The sequence below is a fragment of the Colobus angolensis genome, unplaced genomic scaffold (assembly GCF_000951035.1).
Source record: "Colobus angolensis palliatus isolate OR3802 unplaced genomic scaffold, Cang.pa_1.0 Scaffold121, whole genome shotgun sequence".
In the NCBI taxonomy this organism is placed as follows: domain Eukaryota; kingdom Metazoa; phylum Chordata; class Mammalia; order Primates; family Cercopithecidae; genus Colobus; species Colobus angolensis.
The window spans coordinates 7534197-7552569 of record NW_012113253.1 but is presented as its reverse complement, the minus strand read 5'-3'; the positions used below and the strand labels follow the sequence as shown (position 1 = coordinate 7552569).

The following is an 18373-nucleotide window of genomic DNA, read 5'->3' as shown; positions in this document are numbered from 1 at the left end:
AAGACAAATGAAATCAAGGCAAAGGAATCATTTAGAAAAGCACGATTTTTCATCCTTTTTGGCATCCTGCCTCAAATAAATAAATTACTTTACCAAACAGAAACAACAAAGTTATCAATTATATTTTATTTTCCATTAAAACATTTTATTTTCTTCATATCTGCTGGATTAAAATTCTAATTCAATTACTGTAAAGCTCTATTTTGCTTTTCATCATGTAAAAAGATTAAGAGATATTTTTAAAGTTAAGCAAGATATAATAGCTTAGATTTAAGTATTATGTTGTCAGAACACATAGATAACATGATGTTTAAACATCAAAGAACTACCCATATATAAACGCTACTGCTGGTAGACATTCTTATTTAAACAAACTGATTCTCTTTGATATATTTGCTTCTTCTTGTATTTGAGATATTCTACATGGTAACTAAAACTACTTGCATGAAAAGAAGTTATATTCAACAAAGACCTGTAGAATGTTATGTTTATAGCACAATTTTTTTTTTTTTGAGATGGTATCTTGCTCTGTTGCCCAGGCTGGAGTGCAGTGGCGTGATCTCAGCTCATCACAACCTCCACCTCCTGGGTTCAAGCGATTCTCCTGCCTCTGCCTCCCAAGTAGCTGGAATTACAGGCGCTTGCCACCATGCCTGGCTAATTTTTTGTATTTTTAGTAGAGATAGGGTTTTACCATGTTGGCCAGGCTGGTCTTGAACTCCTAACCTCATGATTTGCCCGCCTCAGCCTAGAAAAAGTGCTGGGACTACAGGTGTGAGCCACCGTGCCTGGCCTATAGCACAAATTTTAAGAGAAAGGCTAAGGAAAGTAACAAACTGAATTTAAAAATCAGAGCACGAAATCAATTCAGATTGTGCTTCTTTTTACAGTATTGATCTTATTCTGCTGTGCTCTGTGGTTATCTCAATATGTGACTGTGCCAAATTCCCACTGTCCAAAGACTGAGACGAGGGAAAAAAAAAGTAAGGCTGTCTGGGAATAGCAAGTCAGGACAAACCAGCAATCTCAACCAGGTCCGATGTGAACTGCATCTCTGGGACCCATCCAGCTCACCAGTTTGCCCACATCTCTTTCACGGATGTTTCCCGGCCCCACTGGTGCACCTGAACTCTCAGGACATTCTGCTCTACCAAAGTGCATACCACTAGGTCTCTGTCTCTTCCCCTAGGTTCATTTAAGAAAGAGTTAAAGCCTGTCAAAAGAAACTTCGCTACAAAATTGACAAGAAAACAGAAAGGCAGACACCAATGCTTTTCTAGAGATGGCTTTTTAATTCTTAGGTTACAAAAGCTTAAGTCACAGATGGACTTGGCTTATACAGCTGATCAGGTAAAGTCTCTTTCTGAAACACTGATGGAACTGGATGCTAGACCATCTATTCTTGTGCCTAACCTCAAGGGGATTCAGGGAAGCCTGGTTGCTGAGTTTGGTGAGACTGCTGCCCCGATTCATTTCAACTTGGCTTCTCAGCAGAGCCATTGTCCCAAAATCTGGGGCTGCCTTACACAAGGGCTCTGCTGCTACCACAGGCTCTCTGTGGGAAGAGTGGGCATTAACATATATTGAGACTCGTTCTGAGCCAGATGCCAACTAGGACGTTTTAATGAATTTAATTTAATCTTACTAACTCCACAGTAAGGTTTTTTTTATACCTGAATTTTGGTGAGGAGCCACTGAAGGATTTTTTGTTTTAAATTGAGACAGATTCTCGCTCTGCCACCCAGGCTGGAGTGTGGTGGTACAATCATGGCTCACTGCAGCCTCAAACTCCTCGGTTCAAGCAATCCTCCCACATCAGCCTCCTAAATAGCTGGGACTACTATTTCAACGAGTCCAGCCCATTGAAGGATTTTAAGTCAAAGAAATGGCACGGTCTTATTAGTCTTTCAGAAAGATTACTTGGATGGTAATATGGAGGGGTTAGATTGTAGAGAAAAAGACTGGAGGCAGGGAGATCAATCACTAGGTCATTGCAGCTATCTAGGCAAGAGATGAAAACCTGACCTAAGGCAGTGGCAGGCAGAAGGGGACACACTGGAGAGGAATAGAGAAGACAGAATTAGCGCAACTTAATGACTCACTGGATATGAAATGAAGAGTGAAAAGGGGCTGTTAAGAATAATTTCAAATAAGAAAAAAATATATGTTTATGATTAAAGAATACAGAGATTAAAATAAACTTCAGATTATGATACACATGATGACTTTTTAAAAATCTGGCTGGGCACAGTGGCTCACACCTGTAATCCCAGCACTTTGGAAGGCCAAGACAGGAGGATAGCTTGAAGCCCAGGAGTTCAAAACTAGCCTGGGTAACATAGCGAGAGACCCTGTCTCTATAAAATATTTAAAAATTAGCCAGGCACAGTGGCGCGCGTCTTTCGTCCCACCTGTTCGAGACGCTGAGGTGAGAGGATCACTTGAGCCTGGGAGACTGAGGTTACGATGAGCTGAGATTGAACCACGGCACTCCAGCCTGGGCATCAGAGTGAGACCCTGTCTCAAAAAAACAAACCAAACCAAACCAAACCAACAAACAGAAAAACTCAATGAGAATTTACTCAATAAAAGAGTCAGGAATTCTTTTGTGAGGGTAATCTAAATATCTTCCCTTATAGCAAGGGTGTCCAACATTTTGGCTTCCCTGCGTCACACTGAAAGAAAAATTGTCTTGGGCTACACAGAAAATACATAATGATAGCTGATAAGCTTTAAAAAATTGCAAAAAAAAATCTCAGAATGTTTTTTAAAAGTTTGTGAATTTGTGTTGGGCTACATTCAAAGCTGTTCTGGCCTGCAGGTTGGACGAGCTTGCACAGTATTGAATCATAAAAATGGAAAAGCTGGCCGGGCGCGGTGGCTCAAGCCTGTAATCCCAGCACTTTGGGAGGCCGAGACGGGCGGATCACGAGGTCAGGAGATCGAGACCATCCTGGCTAACATGGTGAGACCCCGTCTCTACTAAAAAATACAAAAAAAAAAATCTAGCCGGGCGAGGTGGCGGGCGCCTGTAGTCCCAGCTACTCCGGAGGCTGAGGCAGGAGAATGGCATGAACCCGGGAGGCGGAGCTTGCAGTGAGCTGAGATCCGGCCACTGCACTCCAGCCTGGGCGACAGAGCGAGACTCCGTCTCAAAAAAAAAAAAAATGGAAAAAGCTATCATAAACCTTTTTAAAAATGAAATGCCACATATGAAGTACTTTTCAAAAGGTAATGTGTTTTGGTTAAATTTTTAAGAATAATTTTTTAAATCTACTTGGTGTTTTTGATTCAAACACAGTAAGAATTCTTGTGGTTTGCAGACTAGGATTCTTCTCAATGTTGGCTCAGCAAGAAATACAAGTCTCTGTGTCTATTTTTCAGGTGAGAATAAGTGTGTATTTTGTCAGTTTCTCTGTGTCCCTGAGCAACTGCTAAACTTAATCCCACATTTAATAAGCCCAATGATAGATATTTTTCATCTTGATCACAGAACTGAATCTGCCCTAAAGCAGTTCACTGAAGGTTTCACATCTTGTGAGGAAGTCCACAGTAGTAAACACTCATGTAAGTCTAAAGATTAGATCTTTCGTTCAGTGGTCACTCAGTAGTTTCTCTGAATTCTCAAGAAGGTTCAACAAAAATATTCTGTAATATGCTGGCAAGGATCTACAGGAAATAGAAAATTCAGTTATAACAGAAGTGTGGTGAGAAAAAGAACTCACTGTTCTATTAAATACAGACAGGTTACTGAGCCTGTAGAAATTCTCTAGAAAATCTGTAAGTGAGGCCAGAAAAATACATGACAAGTAACAAAGTAGTGAAAAGGAAGCAAAGAAGGGCTTAATAGAAGCTGCTCTGTGGCCCACAAACAAGAAAGCAAGACAGAAAGATAAAAGAATAAGAACCAAATTATGTGTCATCAGGAAAGAACAAATTGGGCTCCAAAAATTCTCTCAGTCATTACTTGGAATTCAGAATGCATATTTTTCACATTATAAATGGAGGCTAGATCCCAGATTAGTTCACAAAAGCATTTTTATAAATAAAATACTATTCATAATGGGGAAAAAAATGAAAGTTTAAAAAGCTAATACTTATATTTAAACCAAACAGGATACATTTAAGAAAAAATATTTCTAATCTACCTTGAATGCTGATACTTAAATCTCTTTAAATCTGTTCCCTTCCCTGTCTTTTCAGTGTGAAAGAAAACCTGGCCCAAATCTATCTGTAATCTTCTTTACATAGCCTGACCCTGCTCCCCCTTAACTGTGGTGCTGCCCCGCCCAGGCTACAGCCCTCTGCACTGAGAGAGACTACAAGGGCACCCTGTCTACCCGCTCAACTCTTCTCTGGAGGGACCGTGGAAGCAGGGCCATGGGCAGGCAGTAAGGCCCACAAAAATAGCAATATTAGTTCATGAAACAAACATTCACTGTATGCCTGAAACGTGCCAGATACCATGCTATCAAGTCCAAATCCCAAATTCCTGGTCAGGGTGAAACATAGGTTAACTTTTTACTGGTCATCCATGCTCATCATTATCGAATCCCCGTGAACAAATTTATATAGGGAAACAATTAATGGTATTTTACGGAGCTCCATTTACAATATGTAAGTCAGAATGTATCATAAAGGCTATCAGTGCTAAGCTGGAACTGATGACAATGGCTGACAAACTGTACGTGAGGACCAGTCCCACACGAGCGTCAGCAAATTTCACAAAGACATGATAATACACAAAACATCTACGCTCCTCATTTCCTACTTTTTTTGTGATACTACAGTATCAATTTAGATAAACTTCTTATCACGGAGCCACTTAACTTGATTTCCTTAAACAAATATTATGTATTCACCCAAAGCCTAATATTTTCCCTCTTGTTCTGACAGCTAGAGCTGGGTCTTTAACAACTAGAGCCTGTCTCTAATGTATGATTTGGTTTCAATTTTCAATGTTAATTAAAATGGTGCAAGTGGGTTATTCTGGATGTGGTAGAGCTCACATTATGGAAAAAGAATAACTTTTGTTTTTTATCTAGAGATAGAATTATAGTTCATATGGTTATGCCCCCCAATAATCCTAATGTTCTCTTAAATCCACAAGAAAGACAATGCTTCTGTAATTTTCTTTTTCTTTTGTTTTTTTCTTTTTGAGACAGAGTCTGGCTCTGTCGCTTATGCTGGAGTGCAGTGGTGCAATCTCAACTCACCTGCGGAGGTCTCCCGCGTTCAAGTGATTATCCTGCCTTAGCCTCCCCAGTAGCTGGGACTACAGGCATGTGCCGTCATGCCTGGGTAATTTTTGTATTTTTAGTAGAGATGAGGTTTTGCCAAGTTGGCTAGGCGGGTCGTGGACTCCTGACCTCAGGATCCACCCACCTTGGCCTCCCAAAATGCTGGGATTACAGGCGTGAGCCACCGTACCCAGTCTGCCATTTTCTATGGATATTACAATGCCCCATAAGAAAATACACTTGAACAAATGACAGATTTGTGTGATTTCATATTAATATTACACAAATTCATTACACTAAATTACTAGAAACCTGCCAAGAAAACTTCCAAGACCTCAATTAGACCTTACTCACTAGACTCTATTAATAGCTGACCTAAGAAGTCATAAAGTGAATACAAATCAGAGCACATATTTAACGACTGTCAAATGAGTGAAGAGGAGTAAAGACTTTTTTAAATTAAACTTTTTGAGATAATTATAAATTCATATGCAATTGTAAGAAATAACACAGAGTGATCCTGTGCACCCTTTACCCAGTTTCCCCAATGGTAACATCTTCCAAAACTATACTACAACATTGCGACCAGGATACTGACATTGTCAAGATACAGAACATTTCCATCACCACAAACCATCTCTCGTATGTTGCCCTTTTATAGCTATTCCTGCTTCCCTCCCATTCCAATCTCTCCTCAACACCTAGAAACGACAACTCAGTCTTCCATTTCTTTAATTCTGTCAATGTTGTGTAAATGGAGCCATACAGCACATACAGGAACCTTTTGGGATTGGCCTTTTTCACCCAGTATAACTCTCCGGAGATTCATCCAGGGTAGCTGTGTGTATCCAGAGTTTGTCCATTTTTTATTGCTGAACAGTATTCTGTGGCATGTGTGTACCACAATGTAACAGTCCATCTACTGAAGGACAGCTGGTGTCTCCAGTTTTTGGCCATTGTTAAAATTTCTACAAACATTTGTTTGTATGTGGCTGTAAATCTTCACTTCTCTAGGATAAATGGTCAGGAGAACAACTAGTGAGTTGTATGAAGGCCTAAAAGACTGTTGAGCATGATGGTGTCTATTTTCCCCATTCAAGAAGAATGTAAGGTCATCTTTGGAGTCATGTGTCTCAGTGTCAGGTTATTTATGGAAGAACCTGTAGGACCAAGCATTTGCAAGGTCACAGGTGGATATACTGGCATTTACCAAAGGGAATGTTTAATAAAAACCATTCTACAAACAGAATTAGAGGCACTAATTGAAGTGTCAATAATGAACCAGTAATCTTTCAAGATTCACTGAGGACTGAGTCTGTGCCCCTGTGAATGGATGTGAAACCTAAGTAAACATAATGAAGCCTGCTTGTAGAGGTGGAAAAAGTAGGGGGGAGAGACATGTGATAGTCTGACTCTCCTGAAAGGCACTACTCTTACGAGTGTACCATAGAGAGACAATTTTCTTGTCAGATGCTGTTAAAAGAACTTGATTACTCCACCCGGAATGTATATGGAGCTGGACTACCTGGGTTTGAACCCCAGCTCAGCTACTTACTAGCTGTATGACTTAGCACTCAAAAATAAGTTATTATCCTTTTCAGGCTAGCACAGCTCTGGGGAGACCATCCTCAGCTTTACAGAAGAAAGCTTGCGTACAGCACTGATCCCCTGGGAATAGAGCAGCTTCTGATAATGGAGTGACATCTAGTGGGGAGTGAAGACCTCCAGGAAAGAAAAATAAAACAACTGGTTCCTGGCAGAGGAAAAACCACGTAGTCTAGTGCAAGAACAGTCAATATGGGAATAACCACGCCCCAGAAAGCACACTGGTTGCTGACCAGCGCCCTGGTTCCCAAGGAACAGTGTCCAATGACTGGTTCAGAGGCAGACTAGCTGGCATTGTTAAAAGCAGAACTTTGGGAGTCAGGTTTTAGAGGGCTGGTGCAGCCTGACACTTAAAACTCCTCACTCTGTGCTCTGTGGCATAGCCTGAGAGACTTGATGAAGATGGAGTCATTCATCCTTTCTTCACATGACGCAGTCACTTAGATCTCAGCAACAAGAGCTTCTTACGTCAACCAGCTCGCTTGTCCCAACCCAAACAACAATAAAAAGATTTTGATGGAAGCTTGTGATTCACTGATTTGATGAAAAGTCACGCCTAATTTTCTTTTATATCTCAAATTCTAGATCCACAATCTTAGGTCAATCTGTAAAACTTTAAGATATAATAGTATTCTTAATGGTTAACAACTAATGGAGAAAATATGTTTGATTAATACATACTTATAATAACTAAAAATTGTTCTATATCCAATATCAACAAGAATACATAATAGACTGATTTTTCATTTTGAAAGGCCATTTGGAAAGGCAGGACTAAGTACCACATTCTTGCTTCAAATGGACTGACTACATTATGCCTACACAAGCAATTTTCGTCAGAGATCAAAGCAACAGACATTTCAGCAAAACGCAAGGGAAAAAAATGACATAGTTGGAAAGATATTCTATCAGATCTTATTGCCTTTGCTATTTTCTAATGTCAAAGAAAAGTACTAAAACTGAAAAAATGAATGATCCACAGTAAATAAAACCCCAAATCTAGATTCTATCACTTGGTTATTCTTATCCTTTTACGAGGATGCAGTTGTTTCAAAATACAATCTCAGAGAACTATAAAACAAAAATTTCCAGTGAAGTAATTAAATCCTAACTGCTAGTACTTTAAAATTTCTGTTCTTAAAACCTGAGCTCTGCAAAAATCCAAAGATACTGGGCAAGGAAAAAAGCCATGTTGAAAAGAAATTTAGCTGTAAGCACGTAAGAATTTCAACAATTTAAAATCCTTCCCAAAACATTAACAATATATTTCTTCAGTCTGCTTATCTTCAGCAGCTATTTAAACAGTAACTATTTCTCTAACAGAGTGATCTTAATTCCTAAGGCCCACAGGCATTGAATCTAGGGCCATACTGCTTTAAGTGGCAGGGTGAGGCTTCATGTTTAGTTTATATATTTTCAATGTGCCCTGCAGCCACTGTAAGTTGTCAAGATAATCAGGAGAAAACAGTTCATGTAAAACTTTGTTGCTTGTTCACAACTGTCCTAACATTCCTGCCAGAATATGTTTCTAGAAGCCAAGAAATGGGTCTGATTTGTCTATATATACTGGCTGACTGCAATGCCTGGTACATTAATTTTTCTTGAAGTCTAGACATAGGGAAATCCAATAATTCTTTCCTGAATGTACACTCAATTAAGTTCATTGTCACAGGATTTTAAAGTAATGTTTTTTTCTTATGACTAGTTCTGCAATGCATTGTAAAAATTTTTAGGAAATAAATATGAAAAAAGAGAAGAAACTAAAAGCTGCACACAATCAAATCAAATTCATGATTCAACCAACCATGAATCAAAAATATTCAGGGAAAAAAATTGCATCTGCACTGAACACATACACACACTTTATTTCCTAAACAATACAGTGTAACAACTACTTCTGTAGCATTTACATTGTATTAGGTATTATAAGTAACCTAGAGATGATCTGAAGTATATGGAAAGATGTGCATAGGTTATATACAAATACTATATCATTCTGTACCAGGGATGTGAGCATCTGTGAATTTGGTAACTGCATGAGGTCCTGAAACCCATCCCCATGGATACTAAGGGATGACTGTATCCTGGGTATGTACCGTAATTTTATTGAATTCCTTAGCACATTAAAAGAGAATTTGTCCTATATTTTTCCTATCACATAGATTCATTGACATTTTTGGCTAATCAAAATGTAAACAGAATTTTGTGATGCAGATGAAAGCTGTCTAATGTATGGCTGTGGAACCAGTCTCTGACTGGTGAACAGTTTTACTGTGATGGCAATCTTGATGCAATGCTTTCTTTGCTCACTGCAAAACTTCTAAGATTCTGATTTACGGTTCATCCTAAATCAGGCTGGATTTAAGTTCCTTATTTCTCTATTTTTTAGAAAATTGTATTACAAGGGCCTAGGAAGTAAATTCTCACTGATCATACGGTTAGGACCCCAGTTTTTAACATTTTAGTGATCTGTCCTAAATAAAGATAAAATATGTGAATATTTATTTGGATTCTTAGGAAAAGAGTTGCTCTCTTTCTGCAGGAAGTAAATAAAAGAAGGAACTAAGAACACTATCCTTTTAGGATATCCCAGTACTATGAAGAACATTGGAAGGAAGTTTATAAGCAGAATCTTCTGAATTTTATTTCCAAGGCTCAATAATAACAGAAGTTCCCATTTTTAGCAATTTTTTGGAGCAATTTTAGGCAGATATGGATCTACCACAAACACACATTTTTATTTTATATCCAACTTTGTAGAAAACACACATTTTGTGGTATTTCCAACAGTTTAGTCTAATGTGGCTGTGTCTAAAATTAACTTCATGATGTCTTTAATACAAAGCTATTAGTAACTTCATAATTAAAACTATTAATGCAGTAAAAGTGAGGTTAATTTGAAGTATGTGAATTACAGAATGATACTTAAAGACAGGTCACTAGCCAGGTGCAGTGGCTTATACCTATAATCCCAGCACTTTGGGAGGCCAAGGTGAGAGGATTGCTTGAGCCCAGGAGTTCGAGACCAGCCTGGGCAGCAATGTAAGACCCTGTCTCTACAAAAAACAAAAAAGGCCAGTTCATTGTGTTAAGTTCATATAATAATTAAAACTCGGTTAATCAGACATTACTTGGATGTTCTTCTGGAATTAAGCTTAATGAAAAGGGAAAAAAGAATTTCTTGTTTGTTATGTCTGGTATTACTATGCAAATAATTACCTGGCAACATTTGAGATACACAGTATTCTACATTCATTAAGTTACACTGCAGGCATAGTTCTAAGTGTTTTTCCTGTAATAGCTCATTTAATCCTCATAGAAGCCCTAACAAGGTACATGCATACTATTATTATAACCATTTCATGAGTAAAAAAAAAAAAAAGTCACTAAGTTTGTTTCATAAGATTTTTTGTCTAATGAATTAGCTTAGCAAATGTCTTCATCAAACATAAGAACATTAGTCTAGCATATACATTCCATATAACTCTTTACAATCATTTCATTCAAAGTGAACTTCTTTTTAAATTGTAGAAACAATACTTGGAAATGTCTTTTACTTTACAGAAAATATTCTAGCACACATAAGCCAAATGAACTCTTTTTAATCATCTCATACAAAGTAACTTTTTAAAGTATGGAAAAATAACAATAAAATATTTTTGGAAAAATCTTCTACCTCACAGGTGACTAAATTCTTAGGTTCATTATTCTCAAGTACTTCTTACTGACTGGGATAACAAGAAAACACCTAAATTTTTCTTTCTCCTTCAGGAAATCAAAAAACACCAAACAAGGATTTCTGATATATTTCTGGCAATATTTATATTGCTTAACTATTATTTGTTTGCATTATTAAAGTTTAGTTACAATTCAACTTTTAGAAAAGGTACTGGCTTAAGACAAATCAAAATTAATTGTTCACAAAAGGAATGCTGGTTATTTTGGACATTTTATTTCACATTCTAAGATCTTAGTATTTTCCAAAATCTTTATTATGTAATTTTACCATGTTTAAAATTCTTAGCAAGGGACTTCCTCCTCAGGAGGCTTCCAGTTTATTGTCTATCATTACATAACAAAGTTGTTTGATTCTTTAGAATGGTTTTCTCTAGTTGCAACAGCACTTTATTTATATGGCCTAAGGGTGCCACCTTGTGGCCTGCGTAGGTTTCAAGTTCAACAGCATCTAGTATGGCATAAGGTGAGAAGACTGTACCTCTGAAGTTTCACTGTTCCATTTCAAGTTATTTACCATAATTGTAACTGTGAATTTGTGAAAATCTAAAGTTGGGATGAAATTCAATTTTCCTTTTAAAAAAACTTTATCAAGAAAATTAACAGCAAAAATATGATTCCAGGCCTATTCAGAAATCTAAACCTCATTAAACTCACCTTAGCAGACTTTACATAAAGTGCTGCTTAAATGGCATTCTAACATTCATTTATTGTGTTGTTTCAAAATACAAGAATTGTGGCTTTTGCAAAATATTCCTTATTTTCTAAATAGTCTACAAAATTTAAATCAGACTTCACCCTAAATAAGTTTGAAGGTATGAGACTGTATTCTTAGAAGCAGCTTAACTGTAGTAGCCATGTGTCGTTTAATGATGGGGATATGTTCTGAGAATAGCACTGTTAGGTGCTTTCACTGTTATGTGAACATCCGAGTATCCTTAGGTTCCTACACAAGTCTAGAGGACATAGCCTACTTCATGCCCATGCTATACACGACTGTATTTCCACAAAATTCTTAGAGCTGGAAGGCTATCCAACATCATTTAACTCAATCTCATTATTTTACAAATAAGGACACTGCAACCAGAAAGGCTGTAGCTTTGCTACCTTACACGTTACCCCTTATCCCCACAGGTTCGAGTCCTATTCATGATTCACTGTCGAAATACAAAATGCAGTCGTGCACTACATAATAACATTTTGGTCAACAATGGACTGCATATATGAAGGTGGTCCCATAAGATTAGAATACAGTATTCTTACTATAACTTTTCTATGTTTAGATACACAAATATTCACCACAGTGTTAAAACTGCCTACAGTAGTCAGTACAGTAACATGCTGTATAGGGCTGTAGCCTAGGAACAACAGGCCATACCATATGGCCTGGGTGTGCAGCAGGCTCTTCTATCTAGGTTTGGGTAGTAAGTACACTCTGCAATGTTTACACAACAGTGAAATAATCTAATGGTGCATTTCTCAGAATGCATGTGCCTGTCATTAAGCAATGCATGACTGTACATCATCTTCAACATAATAGTTTATTTTTCACAATTCTATTGTAATTTGTTCCTTTCCATGCTCTAGATTATGTGCTAGATGGGTACAAGCATGTACTGCATCCTTCACACAAAACACACCTAACGACAGTAGGTGGACAAGGGCCCTCCTCCCTACACTATAAAACCCTGGAGGATCTAGTAGACTTCTTTAAGGTGGGGTCTGCTGTGTGTGAAGCTATGCAAATCACTCTAGCCTACATTTACCATATATACATTTATGGCCTAGGTAAACCCTTAAAATTCAAAATTCCTTACGTATCCTTATTTCACCCACATCCCACCTCACTCACTCCAACCTTCAGGGGCCCTCGTAAATAAGGATATACAACAAAAGACAACTGGACAGTGGACTAAAGAGATGGCTTAGTCAAACTGTATTTTTAAAATGGCATGTTTCCAGAACAGACGTGAAACAACTGAGGAACAGGAGAATGACTCATATGTGTGGTATTAGATGTATTTCTTTTCTCTCCACTGGAAATGTTGATTTAATGCTGAGACCTTTGGTAGAAAAGCAATAAATAGTCTTATATCTAAGGGAGTTGAGCAGTGTCTGTGGCTTTAAAGGGAATCTGTGGCTATTTTCCCGCTGTCCCTGCTCTGGACTGGGGGTAACATATTTTGGGAAGGAGTCTTTTTTGAAAAGAAAGTAGGAAGTACATGCTTAGAAATGGCTCCAGATTCACGAAAGAAAAACAGAGATTCGCTGCCCCCCAGGTTTTCTAGCCTAGTTTATGAGGATAGAAATAAATAAAGGATTATAGGCAGAAGTTGTAACTTTTGGCTAGTGCCTTCTTCATGCTGCCAATTAGGAAGGGGTGGGGCAGAAGTGGAAGACACCAATATTCTACAGCAGAGCTCAATCACCAGTCCTGATAACTTCTTCAGCAGAGTAATAATTTCAAGCAGAAGACAATGAATTATAGCAATTCTCTTTCTGACTGAGCCCTGGCCCCTACACACACACAGCCTCTCCTATTAAAATGGTGAATCTGTGAGTTAGCTCAGTTTACATGTGTGTACTCAGAGCATTCTGGACAATCTTTCAGAAATGGGAATAGAGGATGACAAGTTCCTGTATCAGTTTCCCATGGAGCTATTTTTGCAAACTGCCCAGAGACCAGAGACCTGCCCATTGTGACTAACATGGGAAAGAATGGTCAAAGACTATGGATCTTAAGTTTTAATAGCTACATAGCTCTTCCAGATTTGCTGCTTTCTAGGAAATGTCTTTAATATAAACAGGCTTTGTTTGTTTAAACACTGTCAATTAAAACTAATTCCTAGTGTTAGCAACTGTTAATACAAACCTTATTTCCTTCTAATTCTTATTCTCAATCTCAAAACCATTTAATATTTTGCCATTTGTTCTATAACACATACTAAGGAAACTGGAAATAATATGGTAAATTTATCTCAAAAAACAATTTTCTAAATGACTTGTAGATAGGAGCAGGACACAATATAAAGCTGTTAAGAACTCATTTTTAAAAGTCTGAACAACTGCTACTTTAAACTTTTGTCCTTGTACTCAAGAGAACTACAGTGTTAAGCAAAGATAATTATGATTTAAAAATTGTTCTTTAAAATGCTATCAGAAGATAACGGCCTCACAGTCTTCAAACAATAAGAGAGTAAGTTTCCTGTTTTTAAATAAATAAAACAAATTACACTCTCAGGATTGACAAGCTTTGGATTTGGGGAAATTAACTATAATATAAAATGTTATATCTTAAGCTGTACAGAAGTATAAGAAAAAACACACAAAAACAAATTAAAGGCAAACTTTCAGGTTTACGGTAGCTATTAAATTTACCACTAATATTTTTGCATGTCTTCTTCAGTGACAACTACCAAAATAAATCTATTCCAAATACATCTAAATATTTTATTCAAATAGTGTCCTTTCATACCATGTCTCTCTGGCCCAAATTTTTGTTTTTAATTATATTTTATTGGATGGTTTCAGCAGTGTAACTGAAATCATTTAAAGATTAACCCCAGAGCTTTTAATGTCAAAGACTTTTATCTCCACATCACTTCCATCACTTAGTTGGACTTTGTACACTTAGAACTTAACTCCGCCCAGATCTTGACCCACAACTACCTTTTCTATTCCCTTACACTTTAGGAAATATTTCTCATTTATATCTCTCAATCTCTCCCTTATCCTCCTTTTGGCTACCCCTAGCAGGAAGAAATCTGCCTGTACCACCATCCCTAACTCTCTTCGGCCAGCTTCTGGTCCATCTAAGGCTCAAAGCAGATCACTTCCATTTCCACCAGGAAAGATAAATCCCTTACCCATCCATGGGACCAAGACATACAGAAGCAAGGACAATGAACACAAGTATAAAGTTGGGGAGAGGCCTAGCAACTGGAGAAAAGACTATAATCAACATCTAGAAAGAACTGAGCATTGGATCAAATCTCAGTGTCAGGATTCTGCTAACCTCAAAGTACAACTTGCCTCTCACTCCAGACAAGGCTGAAGCTAGGAAAAACAATCAAGTGATCTTAAATGATAAACAGCGAAGGCAGACTTCCAGACTTGAATCAAGAGATCCATGATCTGTGAATTTATCAAGAATTTTTTTCAGGATAAGCACTAAGTACTACACACCAATCAAAAGGTTTGCATCTTAGGTCCTAACTCTGCCATTTTCTAAGGTGCTCTCTTGAGTAGTCCAACTCTAAGAGTCCCAGTTTCCTCATTTGCAAAACTGGGATAATATCTGTCTTACCTACTTCACAATATTTTTGTACAGAACTTTGAAAACTATAATGAAATATACAAATATAAGATGCCATACATTTTTTTATTAGTTTCTTAGTAAAAGTTCCCCTCAAAATAAGCTCACTTTGAGTTAAGGGTAAAATGATTTCCACATCTTGATAACAACAAGTAAAAACATCTCTGCCTTAAACGGGGTCAGGGCAACTTGTAGAGTTCGGTGCTCTTCACAGAGTGAACAAGCAGAGAAGCCCAAGGAGATAATAAAAGTATTGTACACTGGCACAGGAGTACGTACATAGGGCAGATCAAAGTCCCAAATGGATATTTTGCCAAAGCTTTAATATCATATCTAAAACCAGCACTCCAGAGGCTGGGTGTGCTGACTCATGCCTGTAATCCCAGCACTTTGGGAGGCAGAGGTGGGAGAATTGCTTCAGCCCAGGCATTCGAGACAAGCCTGGACAACATAGTGAGACCCTGTCTCTTAAAAAATATATATATACACACACACACATATATATGTGTGTGTGTGTCTGTGTACATATATTAGTTGGGTGTGGTGACATGCACCTGTAGTCCCAGCTACTCGGGAGACTGAGGTGGGAGGATGGTGATATGATTTGGCTTTGTGTCCTCACTCAAATCTCATTTTAAATTGTAGTCCCCACATGTCAAGGGAGGGACCTGGTGGGAGGTGAATGGAGCATAGGGGTGGTTTCTCCCATGCTGTTCTCATGATAGTGAGGGAGGGCTAACAAATCAGATGGTTTTAAAATTGACAGTTTCCCCCACACACTCTCTCTTGCCACCATGTAAGACGTTCCTTGCTTCTCCATAACCTTCCGCCATGATTCTAAGTTTCTTGAAGCCTCCCCAACCATGTGGAACCATGCATCAATTAAACCTTTTGTTTATAAATTACCCAGCCTCAAGTAGTATCTTTTCTTTTCTTTTTTTTTGAGACGAAGTCTTGCTCTGTCGCCCAGGCTGGAGGGCTGTGGTGCAATCTCGGCTCACGGCAAGCTCTACTTCACGGGTTCACACCATTCTCCTGCCTCAGCCTCCCAAGAAGCTGGGACTACAGGTGCCCGCCACCACACCTGGCTAATTTTTTGTATTTTTTAGTACAGATGGGGTTTCACCGTGTTAGCCAGGATGGTCTCAATCTCCTGACCTCGTGATCCACCCACCTCGGCCTCCCAAAGTGTTTCATCGTGTTAGCCAGGATGGTCTCGATCTCCTGACCTCGTGATCCACCCACCTCGGCCTCCCAAAGTGCTGGGATTACAGGCGTGAGCCACCGTGCCCGGCCTCAAGTAGTATCTTTATAGCAGTGTGAAAACAGACTAATACAGAGAATTAGTACCAGGATTGGGGCGCTGCCATAAAAATAACCTGAAAAAATGGAAGTGACTTTGGAACTGGGTAACAGGCAAAGGCTGCAACAGTTTGGGGGGCTCAGAAGATATGGGAAAGCCTGGAACTTCCTAGAGACTTGCTGAATGATTTTAACCAAAATGCTGATAGTGATATGGACAATGAAATTAAGGCTGAGGTGGTCTCAGCAAGAGATGAGGAACTTATTGGGAACTGGAGTAAAGGTCACTCATGCTATGCTTTAATAAAAAGACCGGTGGCACTTTGCCCCTGCCCTAGAGATCTGTGGAACTTTGAACTTGAGAGAGATGATTTAGGGTATCTGGCAGAAGAAATTTCTAAGCAACAAAGCATTAAAGATGGGGCCTGGATTTTTCTGAGTGTACAAATGTGTTCACAAAGAGATAATCTGCAATTGGAATTTATGCTTAAAAGGGAAGCAGAGCATAAAAGTCTGGAAATTTGCAGCCTGACTGGTAGAAAAGAAAACCCCATTTTCTGGGGAGAAACTCAAGCATGCTGCAAAAATTTGCCTAAGCAACAAGGAACAGAATGTTAATAGCCAGAAAATGGGAAAAATTTTGCCAAGGCATGTCAGAGATCTTCATGGCAGCCCCTTCTATCACAGGCCAGAAGGCCTAGGAGGGAAAAATGGTTTTGTGGGCTGGGATCAGGCCCCTGCTGCTCTCTGCAGTCTCCGAACATGGTGTCCAGCGTCCTGGCTACTCCAGCTCCAGCCACAGCTAAAAGGGGCCAGACTACAGCTCAGACCACTGCTTCTGAGGGTGCGGGCCCCAAGCCTTGGCAGCTTCCATGTGGTGTTGGGCCTGCAGGTGTGCAGAAGAGAAGAGTTGAGCTTTGGGAACCACCATCTAGATTTCAGAGGACATATGGAAATGCCTGGATGTCCAGACGGAAGTCTGCTGCAGGGGCAGAACCCTTATAGAGAACCTCTGCTAGGGCAGTGTGGAAGGGAAATGTGGGGATAGAGTCCCCACTGGGGCACTGCCTAGTGGAACTATGAGAAGAGGGCCATTGTCCTCCAGACCACAGAAAAGTAGATCTAATGACAGCTTGCACCGTGTGTCTGGAAAAGCAATAGGCATTCAAGGCCAGCCCATGAAAGCACCGCAGGGGCTGTACCCTGCAGAGCCACAGGGGCAAAGCTGCCCAAGGTCGTGGGAGCACACCATTTGCATCAACGTACCCTGGGTGTGAGACATGGAGTTAAAGGAGATTTTGGAGTTTAAGATTTAATGACTGCGTGGCTGGGTTTCAGACTTGCATAGGGCTTGAGGCCCGTTTGTTTTGGCCAATTTCTCCCATTTGGAATGGGAGCATCTACCCAATGCCTGTGCCCCCATTGTATCTTGGAAGTAACTAACTTGCTTTTGATTTTACAGACTCATAGGTGGAAAAGACTTGCCTTGTCTCAGATCAGACTTTGGACTTGTACTTTAGGTTAATGCTGGAATGAACTAAGACTTTGGGGGACTATTGGGAAGGCATGATTGGTTTGAAATGTGAAAAGGACATATTTGGGAGGGGCCGGGGGCAGAACGATATGGTTTGGCTCTATGTCCCCACCCAAATCTCACCTCAAATTGTAATCCCCACATGTCAAGGGAGGGACCTGCTGGGAGGTGACTGGATCATGGGGGCGGTTTCCCCCATGCTGTTTTCATGATACTGAGGGAGTGCTGAGATCTGATGGTTTTAAAAGTGACATTTTCTCTCTCTCTCCTGTCATCATATAAGATGTGCCTTGCTTACCTTTTACCTTCCTCAGGGATTCTAAGTTTCCCCAGGCCTCTCCAGCTATGAGGAACTGTTAGTCAATTGAACTTCTTTTGTTTATAAGTTATTTAGAGCAGTGTGAAAACAGACTAATTCAAATGGCTTAAGCCTGGGAGCTTGAGGCTGCAGTGAGCTGTGATCATGCCATAGCACTCTAGCCTGGGGAACAGAGTAAGACCTTGTCTCAAAAAATAGAATAAAATAAAATAAAACCAGTACTCCATACATATACTCCAAAGACACTGCTCCAAAATTCTCTGCCAATGGTAACAATACCTCCCTAGAAACCCTGTCTTCAAATCCTTGATGCTTTCTTTTCT

The 18373-nt window shown here is 39.2% G+C and overlaps 1 protein-coding gene across 2 annotated transcripts in view; it reads right to left on the bottom strand.

Moving 5' to 3' along the window:
• The window catches only part of ANKRD46 (ankyrin repeat domain 46), a 42444-nt gene that overhangs the window by 9049 nt on the left and 15022 nt on the right, over nt 1-18373 (bottom strand). The window contains exon 1 of one of the 2 annotated variants that reach the window (XM_011931626.1): nt 3562-3671. The exons of the other annotated variant lie outside the window; for it this stretch is intronic. Coding sequence (XP_011787016.1) covers nt 3562-3567 — 6 coding nt within the window. The 5' untranslated portion in view covers nt 3568-3671. Of the gene's footprint in view, nt 1-3561; nt 3672-18373 lie in introns of those variants that run through there. 2 annotated transcript variants of the gene reach the window in all.